The sequence below is a fragment of the Pararge aegeria genome, chromosome 20, assembly GCF_905163445.1.
Source record: "Pararge aegeria chromosome 20, ilParAegt1.1, whole genome shotgun sequence".
NCBI classification, from domain to species: Eukaryota; Metazoa; Arthropoda; class Insecta; order Lepidoptera; family Nymphalidae; genus Pararge; species Pararge aegeria.
This window is the reverse complement of record NC_053199.1, coordinates 15,724,002-15,743,286: the sequence shown is the minus strand read 5'-3', so window position 1 is coordinate 15,743,286 and position 19,285 is coordinate 15,724,002. Positions and strand designations below refer to the sequence as shown.

At 34.9% G+C, this 19,285-nt stretch overlaps 1 protein-coding gene across 2 annotated transcripts in view; it reads left to right on the top strand.

Moving 5' to 3' along the window:
* Positions 1-19,285, top strand: part of LOC120632529 — a 190,885-nt gene that overhangs the window by 119,419 nt on the left and 52,181 nt on the right. Inside the window, exon 3 of one of the 2 annotated variants that reach the window (XM_039902351.1) lies at positions 15,520-15,655. In XM_039902351.1, the coding sequence (XP_039758285.1) occupies positions 15,620-15,655 (36 nt within the window). In that variant the 5' untranslated portion in view covers positions 15,520-15,619. Of the gene's footprint in view, positions 1-15,519; positions 15,656-16,929; positions 17,301-19,285 lie in introns of those variants that run through there. The other variant, XM_039902350.1, reaches the window with a different exon arrangement.

Genomic DNA, 19,285 nt, shown 5'->3' with positions numbered 1-19,285 from the left:
TGTTTGGTGTGGGGTATAAGGATTGAAGAAATTATAAATTACACCACACAGATTCTCCTGCTTTTCGCGGAGTATAGCAAATTAAGCTTAATTTTGATAATAAACTTATTCGATTAAGTTAAATGACAAACTACTTTCAAATGAAGAAATGTAATATACTCGTATTTATTTAGACTGTTACATTTCCTCCGTACGATTTGCCAATTTAGACCTGTTTGACAACTGGCTGGAAAAAAGGTGAAAAGTTATGTTTTCCTGCTATCTTAATTTAAAATTAAAATAAAAACTTTATTAATATATCAGTGGCATTTAATTCAAATTTATTTATTCCAAGTAGGCCAACTATATAAGCACTTTTGAAATTTGTAGTCAGAATTTTTGTAGTTACTTTACCCCGGTTAATTTTTGTAGTCACTTCGGATGTTTTAGGTATGTGCAAGAACACAAAAATACACACACACAGATTGTATGGATGTTTGTTACAGAATCACTATAGAATGGCTGAAAGATTCTGGATGAAATTGATGGCAAAGAGTTAGATTATACAGAAACAAAGATAGTCTTAATCGATATGATTTATGACATAGTGGTAGTTTAGTCGCAGACAAAGTCGCAGCACAGTTAATATATTTAAGCTAAAAATGTAGCAAAAGAAACTCTTTATTGCACGCAAAACGTAAAGGAAAAGATACAGTAAGAAGTTTACAGTAAAGAACACTGTAGGCATGTAAATGCGACCTTATTGCTGCAAGTAATCTCTTACAGGCAACATTTGTAGATAGGACTTACAGCAAGAGAACGGGATAGTGCCAAGAGCGTGCAAATATATACATATATACTCTAAAGTTACATACTCAGAGCTATGAACTAACGTAAACAAAGGAGATCTTGCCAGAATGCATGGAGATAGATGAAACACCGACAAACGTAATGATCCGATGTAAAGGAGTAGCAGAGCAACGCGCAGCATTCCTTGACTCCCTGGGGAACTCTTGCAAGAGAATGGGCAAAACAACTTGATAGGTAGTGCCAAGTGCGTTTTAATATATACATATATAACAGAAGGTATGGAAGTATAGAAAGCGGCATGGAAATTGCGAAAAAACGTTCAAAACAGCATACTTACAGAGATGCATTCACCGTCGAGACCCCACAGCTAGTATCTTCTACAACAATCCTGCGATAATAGCTTTGGGGCCTCGTCGGTTCGTGCATCTGTGTGTTTGATCGTAGTTTCCATACTGTTTTAATACAGTGGTCGCAGTCAAAAGCTAGAAAACTTTAAGAAAAAACTATACTAGAAAAATCTGATTTCAAGAAAGCCATGCAATGAATGAATAAACACATAATCAATAAAAAATTAGGGGACTGCGAGAAAATTATTGAGCGTATGGCGAAATATGTTGGAAAACCGGGGCTTCCAATCCATCATACACCAATATCAATCTAATATTGAAACACATTCGCTATCGAGAGAATCAATCTTAAGTTGGCGCCGCGCACTTGACATCTCGTATTAATACTCGCGTTCCAATCATTTATTTAGTACAACAGAGCGGAGTGTAAAATTAATTAACTTATCATAAGCTGTGGTTTATTCAATGCAATATTGTTATTTATTGCCCCGCAGTCCTTGGTAGATCGCGTAATAATAATCGCGTGTAGTCATTTTGCAAAAAGCAAAAGCACTATCGAAATATGTTCGGTCTTCGCAAATTGGTTAAGGTTTAAAGACATTTATTCCCATAAATAAAATGTCTATTCCCACAAAAGACCCTAGATGCCTATTTATATCTTAAACTAATTACCTACTTTTATTCACTTGCAAATAAATAAAATGTTTCTTTATTTTTCCTTTGTCACTCGCACAATGTATTTATTCATCTAATTTAAATGTACATATTTGTATTGCTAATAATGTATGCAGCTAAGTTTAGTCAATACCTACATTGAGTTTAAATTTTATATAAGTGTAGGTATGATACTTTTTTAAAGGATATTTCTATTATTTCTCTTTTCTATTCTTTGTTAATATTCGCTAGCGTAGTTATGGTCAATATTACGCGTACTAAAAGCGATAGTGTAGATCAATAAACTAGATACCTTATTGCATGACGTTAACATTTTAAATATAATAAAAAGGGAACACCTGCAAAATCATCAAATCTTGCGCATAATATTAGTGGGTATTTGTAGGCGCCACCACGTCGCGTACGTAACATCTAAGAGGCTGAAGATTTTTCGCGCGTAAAAGCGGCGCTAGATGATTTATCACGCATTGGTTTCACCGTACATTACTTGACCTCCCTGGCGCAATGATAAGCGCTTTGGTGTTATATGTGGGATTTCCCGCGTTCGATTCCTTTTAGGGACAATTTAGAAACTATAATTTCTGGAATTTCTCTGGTCTGCTTAGCCTGTGGGGCCGCGTTTTATTACCAACCTTTCAATAAGTAAGTACCGTCAAGCAATTTACCGTTGCGGTCAATTTGCCTGTTTTTTTCCAATAAGTTATAATACAAAAAATATTATATATATATATTATATAAATATTATAATCATATCTAATAAAGCCATAACCGGCCCACTACAGGGCACTGGTCTCCTTCCACAACCTCCACAATGAGAAGGGGGGAAGACGCTGGCCCCGTGCGGATTCCACACATCTTTGAGAACATTATAGAGAACTCTCAGGCACGCAGGATTCCTCACGATGTTTTCCTTAAAGTTAGAGGTGCGTGCTGGGATTCGATCTCGGCCCCCGATAGTGAAGTACACCTCCTATCCACTAGGCCATCACCGGTTCAAAAGGTCTTAAATGTATATACTAATTAGAGACCTGATGGTATGACACTCATACCTTGGAGGCTTGGATGGTCACTTGTGTGGGATGCAACTTGTGTTGATACCCTAGCTGCATTACACATCCAGGCCACCTCCTCAATATATATATATATATATGTTTTATGTTATTTTTTTTTTATTTAAATGAGGTTTTGGCGGCCGATTGGCGCAGCAGGCAGCGACCCTGCTTTCTGAGTCCAAGGCCGTGGGTTCGATTCCCACAACTGGAAAATGTTTGTGTGATGGATGGGTGTTTATCTGTATTTTATAAGTATTTATTTAAAATATTCATCAGTCATCTTAGTACCCATAAAGCCAGCTACGCTTTCTTTGGGGCTAGATGGCTATGCGTGTATTGTCGTAGTATATATATTTATATACCTATATATTTTAAGAAAATGATACATTTCATATACTTCCGTCCGCGCAATTTTCGAAAAAACCTGTAGAAAGTTGTTGCTTCACGTATTAATATATAGATTGTATCCATGATGTCTTTTCTCGAAGTTCGAGTCTGTGTAAATGTCAGTATATCAAGCGATAGAAACCTATTTACAAGTTGGTAGGCCATAAAGAATGAGCTCAGTAAACGGGCCTAATACGGAAAAACTTAATATTACTGCGTGCTTGTAAGTTATCGTATATTGATGGCAACTTAATGATCTAAGACATTGTGTGTACAATCATACAATGTCATCAATTCATCAATGTCAATTGTACGTTCAGCGGTGCATTTGAATTACGCACAGTTGAAATTTTATCATATTCATAATCGTTTGTTACCGCATTAACTAATGGAGATCAAAAATGACTCATATTCAATAAAACCGATATACCTACCTAAATGCATTTTATAATTGTTTTGTATGTTTGAATTTTTTTTATTTGGTCAATAAATGTAACAAATGTTAAACAATACTTGTTACATTGTACTGTTTGCAGATACATCACTCATTTTTAAGACTGATAGAAATAAAGACAAATTTTACGATGTAAACTGTGCTATATCGCATGTGTCTCACTGGTTTACTGTCAATAACTTAGTTTATATGCAAAAAAAAATAGTATAATTGAAAATCCTCCACCTCTCAATATCGTATACATTATTCTACTAGTTAAGCCCTTTAATTCATCCCCAATAGCCATATTGAGAGAGTGAAAGTGAGATTTGATTTTCATCAAACGTAGCTATGAACACCGACTAATTCACCTTTGAAACAATAAAAAACAAAATTAAAATCGGTTCCGTCTATCGGCCGCTACGATGCCACAGAAAGAAACACACAGACACACATACACACACACACACCCACACCCACACACCCACACACACACCCACACACCCACCCACACACACACGCACTCACACTCAGCCGTCGTTTTTGCGGCGGGGGTTAATAATAAAAATCAGCACTAAGTCAAATAGCAGTCACAAATAGCCTCGATGCAAAATCCGACAAGAAATACATGACAAGCAAGACACTGATCCCTATGTTGGATATTACCATAATAACATCACGTGGGATGTGGCTTATGCTAATATCATATCGTTCCGAAGTCCCAGGAGGTTCCCGAATCTGCACGGGTGCAGTTTATGGGCGCGGATAGTATTTGGATAAGATACGGGCTTATTTTATTGGCACATGAAAACTTGTTTGTGGGAACCGAACACATACTAGTATAGAAAGGAATGTTATAGTAGCTACAAGCGGTTGCCTACTAACCTCTCCTGATAATTAACGTGTAGGAAGTCATTTCAAAAATTCACTAATTCTATTTTAACTCATCGATGCAAAAACGACGGGGTGTTATAAGTTTGACTTGTCTGTGTGTGTGTGTCTGTCTGTGGCATCGTATGTCTCGCACCAATTTTGATTTTGTTTTTTTTTTGTTTGAAAGGTTAATTAGTCTGTAGTGTTCTTGACTATGTTTGGTGTAAATCGGTCAAAGATGGCCGCCGCTACAAAATGGCTGTTTACATTGTTTATAACTCGCTAACTATCGTATCAAATGAAAGGATTTGACTAGTAGAATAATGTACACGATATTGAAAGTGAGGATTTTTGTTTTCATGTTTAATTGAAGAACTAACAGAAACCGTTGTTACAACTAATATTGAAGCATCAAAAATCACTCCTATTTAGTATTTTTTTTTAGGTTAGTCACTTTTTTTCATTTAGCAGTTAACAGTAACTATTTTACCTCTAATCCAAACGTTTACGTACCATAAAATGGGGAAAATGGGAAAAGTTTGATAAAAAAATCTACCAACATTCCGCGGGTGAAATTATTAATTACCAAATCGCCCCTACCAGGGTTTTGATTTATCACTTAACTTAAAACACTTAAACTTAGAATAAGGCGAAAGATGAAATGTTTGAAACGATTTTTATCTTGTTACGCCAAAGGAGTATAATTTCTAACGCGTGCAGATAAGTACACACACCTTTTTTTAATATAAATATACTACGACACACATGGCCATCTAGCCTTAAAGTAAGCGTAGCTTGTATTATGGGTACTCAGAGGACTGATGAATATTGTAATGCAATATACATAAACACATATAATATAAAGATAAACACACACACTGATAAACATTCATATTAATCACGTCATAAGCATTTTCAAGTTGTGGGAATCGAACCGAACTCAGAAAGCATTTCCTCGAAATGTTTTCCTTCACCGTTTAAACCAAGTGATATTTAAAGAAAGAAAGAAAAATCGTATTTATTGTCACACATTTGTGTAAAATGTTACATTTGTGAAATAAAATAATTGTTAAAGTATAAAAATTAATACAAAAATGTGTGACACAGGAGCTGGCTCAGTATAGCTGCAAACTAAAACGCGCAGCACTGGTTTTCAGCCAGCCCCATTATCTTCGTCGTCACTGAATCCTCGCGACTAAACAATAACAAAATAATCATAAAAAGAACAATAACATAGAATCTATATATATAAAAGAGGATGTTTGTATATATGTCATCGATAAACTCAGAAACTATTTGACCGATCATTATGAAAATTGGTATGCTTATGTATTTTTTCACGGAGAAGGTTTATATGCTATGCCCATTGATGTAACTCCCCACCAGGCGGCGCTGTCAAGTATCGACTTCCGCCCCGTTCAACCGATTGTCATAAAAATTGGTATGACCATGTATTTTTCCACGGAGAAAACGAACATGCTATGTCCATTGATGTAACTCCCCACCAGGCGGCGCTGTCAAGTATCGACTTCCGCCCCGTTCAACCGATTGTCATAAAAATTGGTATGACCATGTATTTTTTAACCCTTCGTAGTAAATTTAACAAATCAAAAATAAAACTTAACGTGAGCGAAGCCGCGGGCAAAAGCTAGTATAATATATAAACAAACAAAAGATATTTTTCATTAAAAGAAACTTATTTACATCCCGAAATACAAAATCATCAAAGAGGTAAATAATAAACATGAAAAACTAAAAAAAGAAAAAAGAAAAAAAGATTTAAATTACTTAAACAAAAAAAATGCTATTTTTTTTCTTCGATAACACGAGATATTGAAGCACAGATATTAGTAAATACATATAACCGAAAATCGCGCGAATATATTGCCGATCTGCATATAACAATAATAATAGGTTTGCGAGGCGCCAATCTGATGAGAAACCGGCGATAGGACGCACTGGATATGCTAATACCTGATCCGTATCCATAATTGATCAGCTCAGGTGCTTTATTGTCTTTATTATACTGCCATTGGACTCGTTACCTATTTCAATTTATGCAAGGTGCTTAGCATGTAGTTATATGCGCATATTTTAAAGATAAACGAAAAACAAAATCAAACCATACTAGTACTATAACTCACTTCTGGACATAAGGCCTCTCCAAACGGGAGGGGTTACCTAAATCATTACGCTGTGCGACGGGTTGGTGAACGCGGTACATGGTAGTAGTAGCACGGAGGCTGCTCCGTGTTATTCCCTTAGTAACCTAATAGCAACCTTGGGAAGATGAATGGTGGGCGATGGCTGTATTCTGATCTGCGGTCACCCCACGGCATCTTTCGCCTATTAAATATTCTAATATGTATTATATATTCTAAATTATATTATCATCATATCAACCCTTTACCGTCTCACTATAGGGCACGGGTTTCCTCTCAGAATGAGAAGGCTTTACGCCGTAGTCAACCGCGCTTCACTGTTTAAAGCAAGTCATATTTAAATTGCTTAAATTTAAAAAAGTTGGTTTTTCTTCGAAATAAAAACATAGCCAAGGCGGTCTTATGGCTGAAGCGATCTCTACCTTTGGCGAGAGGAAATACTGAGAATTTATTCTATTTATAAATATTTCAAAATATGCTCATAAATTCCTTAACGTACATTTATATACGATACTTAAAATACACTGTATACTAATCAATACTCATGTCCCATAGATGGGAACAAGCCTACTCTTCCATCCTACTCTACCTTTACCTAAGCTTAAAAAAAATATTGAAACACATTTAATCAATCAATACACTACACGATTGACGAATTTCTTAATGATAAGGCTGCTTGGAAGCATGCCGCTGTCATGGAAGATAAATACCTAAGATCGATAAACTATAAAATGATGTTGTAAAAGAGCAATCTGCTGAGTTTCTTGCCGGCTCTTCTCGGTGGAATCTGCCTTCCGAGGCGGCAATAGATAATAATAATATAATATATAACAGAATTACTTTTTAGTACAATCTGCCTTGGAATTCGCTAAACTGCTAAGTTTCTTGTCGGTTCGTCTCGGTGGAATCTGCACTCCAAATCGGTGGTATAATCAATACAAACAGACTGACTTGACGTTTAAAAACTAAATAAACTAGGCATACTTGAAAAATAAAAATGTGTTTGTGTACTTATGTACACGCGTCAGAAGTTATACTTCTTTGGCGGAACAAGATAAAAATCTTTTCAAAATCTTTCGCCTTATTCTACGTTTGTAGAAGAAACGACACTAACAATAGAAAAAAGGTATTGTTTGAATTATTGAAAGTCAACTGTCAAACCTTTTTGTACAAAAACTAAAATGTTGACTATAGCTAACTTCAGGGTGTCGGTTTTTTGTGACGGTGTGCGCGCACATCGTAAAAATTTACTCAAACCATTTTTCCCTAACGCACCAAAGAAGTATAACTTGAAAAAAAAAAAGAAGTGTGATATCATACTCTACAATTTCATTAAGAACCTATTGGACGTGCTAAGATCGTAATGAATATGCAATTATTCAATGATTCAATTAAGGATACAGATCAAGGCATCACCATAACATATAGTTGCTATCTAAACCATCTCAACTGGTCGAGTCTTTGCTATGGCATTGATATCTTAACAACGCACTTTAATATGTTCTTTGTGATATTTATTTTATGTCACCTCTTTATATGATATGGTCTGCCAATTTCTTGGTCACAAAGATTTTCATTATCGCATGACCAGATTCGATTTCAGAAAGCTGCTAACAAAATTAATGCTACGATTACACTAAAATATACAATTAATACATTATACAATTAAATATAAATCAAAGAATTAGTTTCGTCATTCAAAGGCCCAATGTTAGAATCTTAGGCCCTATGTCTCGCTGTGGTAGTTCCGAAGACGTTTTAGATTTAATTTAGTTTTATTTTTGTACATAGGTTATCTAAGCTTATTTTTGTTTATGAATAAAATTGTATAAAATTCAACATAAGCAAAGTTTAAAACTACTTAAAATTGTTTAAACGTTTTAATATTATTTATTTCAATTAATAAATAAATTATTTAAATAAATATATATTTTGGCAACCCTAAAACGAAGATGGTATTTTTGAAAATAAAACTTCGACAATATTAAAGTCGTACTGGTTTAAGCGATGGTACCATTATTATTATTTATTATTAAACTCTTTATTTGTATACCACAACATTAACATATTACAAATATAACAAAAACAGAAACATATCGAAAGAAGTAGTAATACAAAAGGCGGCCTTATCGCTTAATAGCGCTCTCTGCCAGGCAACCTTAGAATTAGAAAGAAAAAAAAAAAGAAGAGGAGAATAGTCTGCTGGTGGTACAAATATTAAAATACATACATGCGAATAACTACATGCTAATACATAAACTAGTGTACACAAAAAGATGAAAATTAAATAATATAATTAATAAATAAAAATAAACTAATATATATAATAACAACACTTACATATTTAAATACTATGACATACAATAAATGAGTAAGTATATACATACTATTAATAGTCGTTAACAATATAATGGGCCTTAACTGCTCTTTTAAATACCATCAAAGGCGTCACCGGTTGAAGAATATCTAAGATCAAAGAGAAAATAGTAAATCAACTGAGGTCAGAGGTTAAACTTTCATTTAAACAAACATAAAGGCAAGAGTAGTTTAATTTCCACGTGCGTCATATTAGTATGATCATAACAGACGATCAGACACGCCGTTAAAATGATGAATCAATAATCATAAAACATTAGAGTCCGACAGTTTATTGCTATTTCTCCAACCGACTCAATGCCTCACAAATAGCTTAGTCAAAGATATCTTCGTATAATTTTCACTGTGCATAATACGTAGATAATGTATAGATCTTTGCAGGGTTATAAAGTCAAAGCCAAAAATATATTTATTCAAGTAGGCCCATACCGATACATAGCAGGCGATAACCGTACTAGGTCTCCAACCAATATTTTTATTGAACTCTGTATCTTAAGAATACGACATACATAAAACTTAACAATTATTTAGAAGTTATACACTTTGTATATTTTTGTAAAAAAAAAAGAACACTTGGCTAAGTTTATTGTGGGCTTCTTCTTAGACCAGGACACGTTTGGAACCCTCGTAGCTTTAGTTTTAAGTTTAAGTAGTGAGATGATGGCGATAACCGTATTCATATGATGACAATTTTCTTTTCATATAACGCTACAAGTTAGCCCTTGACAGCAATCTCACCTGGTGGTAAGTGATGATGCAGTCTAAGATAGTAGCGGGCTAACCTGTTAGGGAGTATGGTAGTCATACCCCCAATCGCTTTCCACGCGACATCGCACCGGAACGCTAAGTCGCTTAGCGGCACATCTTTGTCTGTAGGGTGGTAACCAGCCTACCAAAGCCTCCCACCAGACCAAACCAGAGAAAATTCAGAAATAATTAATTCCTAAATTGCCCCTGCGGGGAATCGAACCCTGGATATCCTCATTGAATTCAAAGCGCTCACCGTTGCGCCAGGGAGGTCGTCAAAATGAACGAATGAATGAATGACGATGTACCCGTTGAACTATTTTTAAGAAATGTCTTAAAGATTGCATGCTAAAATCGAATCCGGTGACGTCACTAACTTAAACTAACTAGCTAAACCGTTAATTAAATCCGCTTCGAAATCAATTCCCCGTTGACGTCGACTATTACTGTGAACCGCTAATCGGCACAAGCACAGTACCATCCATCAGTATTTCATATCCCATTAGTTCAGCTTCGGTAATTATAGATTACCGGCGGCAAACAGTTTTGAACTCTCTACTTGTTAAAACTCTATCACTTCTAGTAATCATTGAGTTTGTAAAGTCAGATACGTTTCAAGTTGCTAAATATTTTCAAGTCAAAATGTACCCAAAGGGTAAAACGGGACCCTATTACTACTAAGACTACGCTGTCCGTCCGTCTGTTTGTATATCTGTCCGTCTGTCACCAAACTGTATATTATGAACCGTGATAGTTAGACAGTTTTATTTTCACAGATAACGTATTTATGTTGCCGCTGTAACAACAAATGCTAAAACAATATAAAAGAAATATTTAATTATACATTCACACTGAATAAACTATATTATAGTTATACGAATTAGTTTGGCCATCCAAAGGGGCAATGCTGCCAGCATCTTAGGAACTGTGCCTCGCTGCGGTGGTTTCGAGGACGTTTTAGATTTTATTTAGTTTTAAATAGTTTATTTTACGATGAATTAAAAACTCTTAAAAAAAAATAAGAAAAAAAGAATTATATATTAACTTTAAAAGTAAATTATTAAATAAAAACAAATAACCCATACAGCAACCGTGATGTATTTGCTTATTATTGATAATGGCAACAGGTAGTTTCTTGAAGTATTCACAGAATATTGAATTCAAATTCATTTATTTCAAGTAGGCCTACTTTATAAGCACTTTTGAAACGTCAAGTATGTATGTTTGTGTGACTCTACCACCGGTTCGGAAAGCAGATTCTACCGAGAAGAGCCGGCAAGAAACTCAGTACTTGCTTTTTTTTGAGCGATATTGGTGATATTATATGCACTTGGAGGAATTATCAATTTTATAATTTAAAATGCTAACAAAAATTAAGGCGGTAGCAGAGCCGTAAATTGATATTATTTACTTCAAAAATAAATAGTTAAATTAAAATAAAATTAGTCAATACAAAATACAGACTTGAGGCTTCAAAAATGCTTATAAAGTAGGCCTACTTGAAATAAATGAATTTGAATTCAATATTCTGTGAATACTTATATATTTCTACTATTACTGTTTTTTTCCTCGCAAATGTGATGAAAAACCATTGACCATTGCATAATGTACTATTGAATTGGATGGAGTTTTTTTTTATTCCACTACAAGTTAGCCCTTGACTGCTATCTCACCTGGTGGTAAGTGATGATGCAGTCTAAGATGGAAGCGGGCTAACCTGTTAGTATGGTAATCATACCTCTAAACGGTTTCTACGCGTCATCGCACCGGAACACTAAATCGCTTAGCGGCACGTCTTAGTCAGTAAGGTGGTTACTAGCCTCCCACTAGACCAGACCAGAAATTATAAATTCCCAGTAAATTCCCAAATGATAAGTGCCCTTACCGGGAATCGAACCCGGGAAGTCGACAAAAGGAGCTTGCGATCAGCGGCTATCTGCGACTCATTTTATGTTGTCCATCCACCTAGTCGGGGGTCCACTAAGCCCAGTATACAATTATTGATAGTATTATAGAAACTCTTTTAACTTAAATTATTTGCAGAAGCAATATTTTTACACAGATTCCAAACTTAAAACAATATTAAAAATAAAAATTCCAAATTCAAAAAATATATATTTAACACAGATTTGTAGATTAGATAATATCAATTACTATATTATTACACATATTAGCATAGATTGCTAATGTTCGCACTATTTTGCAATTACATTATCAAATAATAACATTCCAGTTTAAATTGCTCATTGATATGAATGGCGGTCGTATGTAATCACTTAGCGCCGATGTTTTTGTCACAATCATTTTAATCATAATAAGATATGAGCATTGATTAAGATCATATTATTATAATAGGTATAATAAAGTGGAAAATAACGTTGACTTACCTACTGTAAAAACGCTAAATTTTAAAAAAAATTAGCGTAAGAAATTAAATTACCAACGTACCTACCAAACCAACCACCAACGTACCCATTCAAATTACACGTAAAGTACAAGGTCGAGTATATTTCTTTATATACATGACCTATTCAAAAAAATCTAAATTCAATTATTTCAAGTAGGCCTACTTTATATGAACTTTTAAAACGTCCAGTAAGTCTGTTTGTAGTGAATCTAGCACCACGCCGGTTCAGAAAGAAGATTCTTAAGAAGCCGAAAATAAACTCAGTCTCAACTCACTCCTAACGTCATTTGAATTTTAAATTTATTCAGCACAATACATAATGTTACATTTATAATACAATACTAGCGGACCTGCGCGACTTCGTCCGCGAATGAGTCGACTTGAAAAAAATAGTCGTATGTCCAATATAAATGATTGCGAGATTCCAATATAAATTAATCCTAGCTTGATCAATTTATCGCCCCCGAAACCCCCTGAATACTATTATATATAATTTCATATATATACTATGCAATTTCATGAAAATTGTTGGAGCCGATTCCGAGATTCTAATTATATATATACAAGAATTGCTCGTTTAAAGATATAAGATTTTAAAAACCAACATACATTTATAACCGTTTTAAAATAAATCTAACTATATAATGTAACGTATTCATGCCCAGTTTTCAGCGCAGCCATTTTTTAAAATTAAATAATTTCATGAATTTCAAAACATAAGTAAGACGTCGTATAGTAGAGAAACCGATTTTATTGAGGTTGCGCAAAATCAACAGATTTTACAGTTTAACAATCATTATTCCAGCTTGAGATAAAAGCGGAGCGGCTTGCTTCCCAGCAGCCTTGCCATTACATTTTACAATTGTGTAGTAACCACGACTTATTAAAAGCGTTTTAATACATGGTTCTTAATTTAAATAGTACCATAGTTCGCACTGTTGATGCTCACATAACATAAATAAATTGTAGAGCAATACCAAAAAGTCCTAGAGCTGCTGCAGAATTGATGTACCCACTCACAGCTTAGCTTGTATTCCCTTAAACTAGTTGACTAGTTTAGTTCTACCAAGTAGCAAGTTCACGTGCTTAAGCGGATTCTATTTGTGATAGCAAAATACCTTTATCCAAATACTCATAAATTCCTGAAAATATTTATCAAAAAATGCAATGTATGAATCACAATACAAATATTTCTGTTTATATTCCGATTAAGGTAGGCGCCATGATTGTCGCGATAAGGACGTCGGTTAAAACATTTAGCAACATATAATCACTTTAACCTACATAAAAAATACAAAGAATTATAATCTTAATTGCCGATCAAGTAAATACCAAAGTTACGTCCACGTTTTTATCAAAAAATACCATTTCTAATATGATTTTCGTATTCAGTGGAGGTGTGTTACATTGATGACGTTAAAAGACTTTGTACATTGCAAAATTTGCAGGTCATTATCATAAGCCGTCATAGTTTGTCGTTATATATTTTTTTTATTTGTATTTTATTAACTTTACACTTACCCCTTATCGGTTTTGATTCGGATTAGCCACATTTTTGTAACGTGAAGCAATATCTAAACGTAGATAGCGGAATCTTCGGGGAAGTTCACGCACGTTTTTGAAGTCATATCCGGTATATTTAATTTTTCCACAAGTGATTTAGTCTGTACTACACGTATTTTTTAAAATGGTTATTACATGTGTGACTTATTTACCAGGGTAGTACCGCAGGTCGCAGCTAGTATAAACCATATTTCTAGAAATTAAAGTTACAGTGGGACTTCGACTCCACTTTCGGGGGGCTGAGTTCGAATCCCAGAACGCAACTCCAACCTTTTTTAAGTTATGTGCGTTTTAAGTATGTAATTAACCGGTGACGGAAAACATCGTGATTAAACCAAGCGCATGCCTGAGAGTTAATTCCATAATGTTCTCAAAGGTGTGAGGAGTCCACCAATCCGCACTGGGCGAGCGTTGTGGACTACGGCCTTAGTCTCTTCTCATTGTGGAAAGAGACCCGGCCTGTGGTGTATGATGATGACGATAGTTATCGTTATTGGTCAACGATTTTTTACAAATAACGCGGGAACCATGGAAATTTCGTATTTGATAATGAAGGTTTTTTTTTTAATAATACAGTTGTTTATTTATTATTTGTAATAAATTAGTTATTATATACTATAGTAATATTGTTTCTTTAAAATATAAATATAACCTAAAATAAACTATTTAAAACTATATAAAATCTAAAACGTCCTCGTAACCACCGTAGCGAGGCACAATTCCTAAGATGCTGGCAGCATTGCCCCTTTGGATGGCCAAACTAATTCATGGCCAATATAATCAAGGTTATAATGTATATATCCATTCCTAGTCATATTGGTTGAGTAGTTGCGGCGTAAAGGAGTAACACACATTCAGGCTTATATACAATATACATACTTTCGCTTTTATTGCAATTTTTTGTTGCTATTAAGTTGAGCATAACCGATATAATAAGTAATCCGTAGATATAAAGTATTATTACTTTATCAAGTATATTTATTTTTAAGAAATGGTAATAAATTGTACCTACATCATCTCATCTCACCGGCCCTTATTACCTAATTATCACCGCAGTAGCGGCTGACTACAAGGCATGGTCCACCAAGCTGACCCAGTGCAAATTGGTTATACACATAACCTATTTACTACTTTTTTTGAATAAATAACTACTGTACAGCGTATATTGGAAATTGTTTTTATCTCACTCCTAAAATACTCACAGAGTATATATTGACGATGACAATGATGTTAGTTATAACGACTAAAAGACCGGGGTGGTATCTTTTCGCCGTCTGAGTCTCTCACAAGACTGACATGTAAAGCTAATACGCCCGGTTGTTTATTAAAATACTCACCGATACAATATCATGATCAAATATAATATTAATTATTTCTTCAAAACGATTAGTTAATTAAGTTATAAATTATATTGTGAATGTTATGATAATTAAAAAAAACTTTACCGCATAGTCATTCGAATATAGTCTTGCTCGGGCACCTAATGATCACTGCGATACTTTGGGGACCAACGACCAAGCAAAGGCTGTAACCTTTTTTGTCAATAAAGTTTTTTTTTTAATTATTTGCACATTTGTAAAAATACTGGCACATTTCAAGTTACCATTATGAAAAGTTTTATTATTTTTCCAAATACAAATTTTTCGTAACATTAGATAAATACGCAGTCTAGCAATGCTACAGTAGGCGTTTTTTTTTTTGTTGCCAGGAGCGCGATGTGGCGACGCTGGTAGAGGGCCGGAGGGCGGCCGGACGGGGCTCGCGCGCGCCCCTCCGCCCGCCTACCCCCCGTAGCGGCACGCGCTACTATGCTCATGGCAAGCGCCCTGACCACTTTGCTCGCGGTGAGTTGCATTTATACAGGGCACTTCAGAGAGTTCCACTACAGGGCATTGTTCTCCTCCCACAATGAGAAGGGGATAAGGCCGTCCACCACCCCGGCCCAGTGCGGATTGGTGGACTTCCCACACCTTTGAGAACATTATGGCGAAGTCACTGGTATGAAGGTTTGCTCACGATGTTTTCCATTGCTTAAAACGCACATAACTTAGAAAAGTAAGTGGTCTGTGGTAGAATTCGAACTCGCCCCACACCAAAAGTGAATTCGAAGTTATTACCGCTTTACTAACGGGTTTAATTGGTTTATATTATTAATAAGACGGCCGATTGGCGCAGTTAGCTGCGACCCTGCTTTCTGAGCCCAAGGCCGTGGAAAAATGGACAAGGACTGGAAAAATGTTTGTGTGATGAGCATGAATGTTTTTCAGTGTAAAAATATTCATCAGGCATCTTAGTACCCATAACACAAGCTACGCTTACTTTGGGGCTAGATTGGGATGTGTGTATTGTCGTAAAAAAAAAATCACAGGTGTTGTAGGACAACGGCAGATCAGGAAACCGTTTTCCCCACCTTTCTACCAGCGGTTGTCGTACGAGGTGACTCAGGGAATTTTATATTAATTATTGACAGGTGTCGTATTTCGACGGCAGATCAAAATACAGTTGCCACAATATCTCCTCTTGCAAGGGTCTCGTACTAGGCGATTAAGATAATGTGACGGAGAACGGACAGCAGCGTCTTCTTAGCATCAACCGCGCTCACCAATTATTGTGGTCTGCTTATAGGACATTGATGAGGATAAATTGACGGACCTGACAGAAGGCACACCTAGAGGTTAAAGGGAAACCATTGCCTCTAAACAGAGCAATACTTCGCAGGGCATGCAAGGACCCAAACCTCTTGAAAAGTGCCGCCCAGTGCCAGTCAACCTAAGGCGTAGGTTTAAAGCCTCATAATACACTGGCATCCACGCCCTTCACACCGGAACATTCATCAGATCATTGCTGCTTAGCGGCAGAAGTAAGCATAGCGGTATGTCCGGAGGAGCTATGTCACCAAAAAGTGTGGTGTAAAATATATAAATACCGCAAGTCAACAAATGAATAATGTGCAATCAATTGTATACGTTACTAATGTACTTAAATCGCGATCGGCATTAAACCGTAGACATTCCACGCGACTAAAACACACGTCTAAAACTAAACACATGAAGTTATTTTGTTTTGCGAGGCGCGATCCCTCGCGGCGGCAGTGTAGCGCCGGCGTGTATCAGAAACAGTCGTCTGTAAGAAGCTAATAAAAAAGTTAGCTCGTGTCTATGGACGCGTCGGAAAAGCGCGCGCTGAACGCGTTCGAAATTTGAAAAATTAAACAAAGTAATTGAAATTATTTTTTATCCGCTACATGGCTTGGGTTCTAACTATTTCGACCGTGATAAATATTTTTATTCAACCCCAAATAGTTAATAGAATATATCCACAACATTTTAAATTTTATTAGTGTTAATGATGACAATGTGTTTTTATGAAAGTGACTCGAATGCGGTGCATTAATGGACTTCAAATGAACGGTTGTGTTAGTTTCAAATTTTATGTATGATTTATTCAAATTCTTGGATAAATTTACTCTTGCTTATGGCAATTGAAATGGTAAGTTGATTATTATGTCTTAGGACTTTATTAATTTAGAAATATTGTGTCATGAAATCAAATTTAAAATTTTCACAGTCCGAGTTGGATAATCCATTTATTGGAAGACTATGCTAGTCTACAACTACGATTTTTTCGCTAAGGTAACTCAAACGTAAAATATAGTCATTTTAGGAAAATCGAAAAAAAATAGGAGACAGTTCTCAATTTACAGACAGTTTTTTTATGTAACTTCTACAGATTTCTCTGCTGTTTATTTTAAATGTCTAGTACATTACTAAATAAATTTCACACTTTGATTGTAAAAAAGTAGCCTAAAAATATTTAAATGAATCTTCGCTAAATAACAGCAAAGATCTATCTTTGAAACTTTTTTTTTTTAATTATGGACGATTTTGATGAGTATTTTTGGAAAATTATTTTTAAGAGTTCTAAATTTTACTGCATTTATGGAACGCCCTCACGTAACTTTGGAAATAACTGTAGGAATAGAAAAATCTTTTTAGCATTAATTGATAGCCCAGATATTTTTGAGGAAGTTTATAGACTATTTTTTAATCCGCTATGACACTAAGGAGTCAAGAAAGCGAAACAGTGGCGCGGGTGGGCAATGCGTCACGGTGGGACGGGATATATAATGTATGAAAGTTTTAATGGATTTTTATTTTTTTGGGACAGAAAACAATTACCTATTATAAAAATAGCTCTTAAATCTAAACAAAAAGAGTGGGTCAATAGGTTTTCCACAACATTATCCACATAAAATACATATTGTGAGAAACAGTAAGATGATATAATGTAGATACAAGTTGCACTTACCGTGACAGATAATTTTAACCGTAGGTACCTAAAGAACCTATTTAAATAAGCTGCCATAGCAAGTTTATGCATAAAAAATCTTTGTGCTAATAAAAAAGAAAAAAAAAACAAAGGAATAGCAAACTTTTTAATTGATATAAAAGAAAATTGTAAATAAAATAATTTAATTATAAATTTATCGATATTAGAAATAAATAGGTGGATGAAGTCACGGGGAACCGCTAGTATCTCTTAATAATTTTATTACTAACTCGTTGGTCCAGTGGTTACTAAGGTTAAAACTATAGTTAATAAATGGGTTCGATTCTCTAGTAACTGGGTTTCCTATCAAACAATTTTTTATAATTTTTCAAGTTATGCCCAACGCGAAATTAAATTTGCTGTGGAATTTGATTCTATTATAATATGGCTAAAGTGTTTTATGTTTGAATGGTTGAATATTTATCGATCTATTTGAAAACATAGTTTTGCGTTCAATAGCCGTTTAAATGGAAAAGGCTATATATATTCTTCTAGAAGTCATCTGCGATTATTACGGTTTTTTATAAAATTTGGTGAAGGAGCTAAAAACGAAGTAATAAAAAAATTCGCATTTATAATATTGTAATTAGTTTAATGCAGGTGAAACCGAATAGCACAGCCTAGTTGTGTACAAGATTTGGACGGATGGCGTGTCTGATTTATAATATTCTTAATCGGCTTTTAATATTATTGATTATTATTGAATGTCATAATGTACCGACCTACCTCGTACCTACTTTTAAAATATCCATTGTAATTAAATCAATAATAATTTTGCCGACGGATTTTTTCTATTACGTTGACGGCCGATTGGCGCAGTTTGCAGCGACCCTGTTTTCGGAGTCCAAGGCCGTGGGTTCGATCCCCAGAACTGGAAAAACGTTTGTGTAATGAACATGAATGTTTTTCAGTGTCTGGGTGTTTATATTTATTACCTAAGTATTTATGTATATCATTCATAAAAATGTCATCATTAGTTCATCAGTTCATCACCCATAACGCAGTTATAGCCTAGTGGTAAGACATTCGGTCTTTCTTTCGGGGGGATCGAGTTCGAGCCTTGGCAGGCACCCGTAACTTTTTAAATTATGTGTATTTAAAAAACTTAAAAAAACACACACACACAAACACACACTAAAACATCT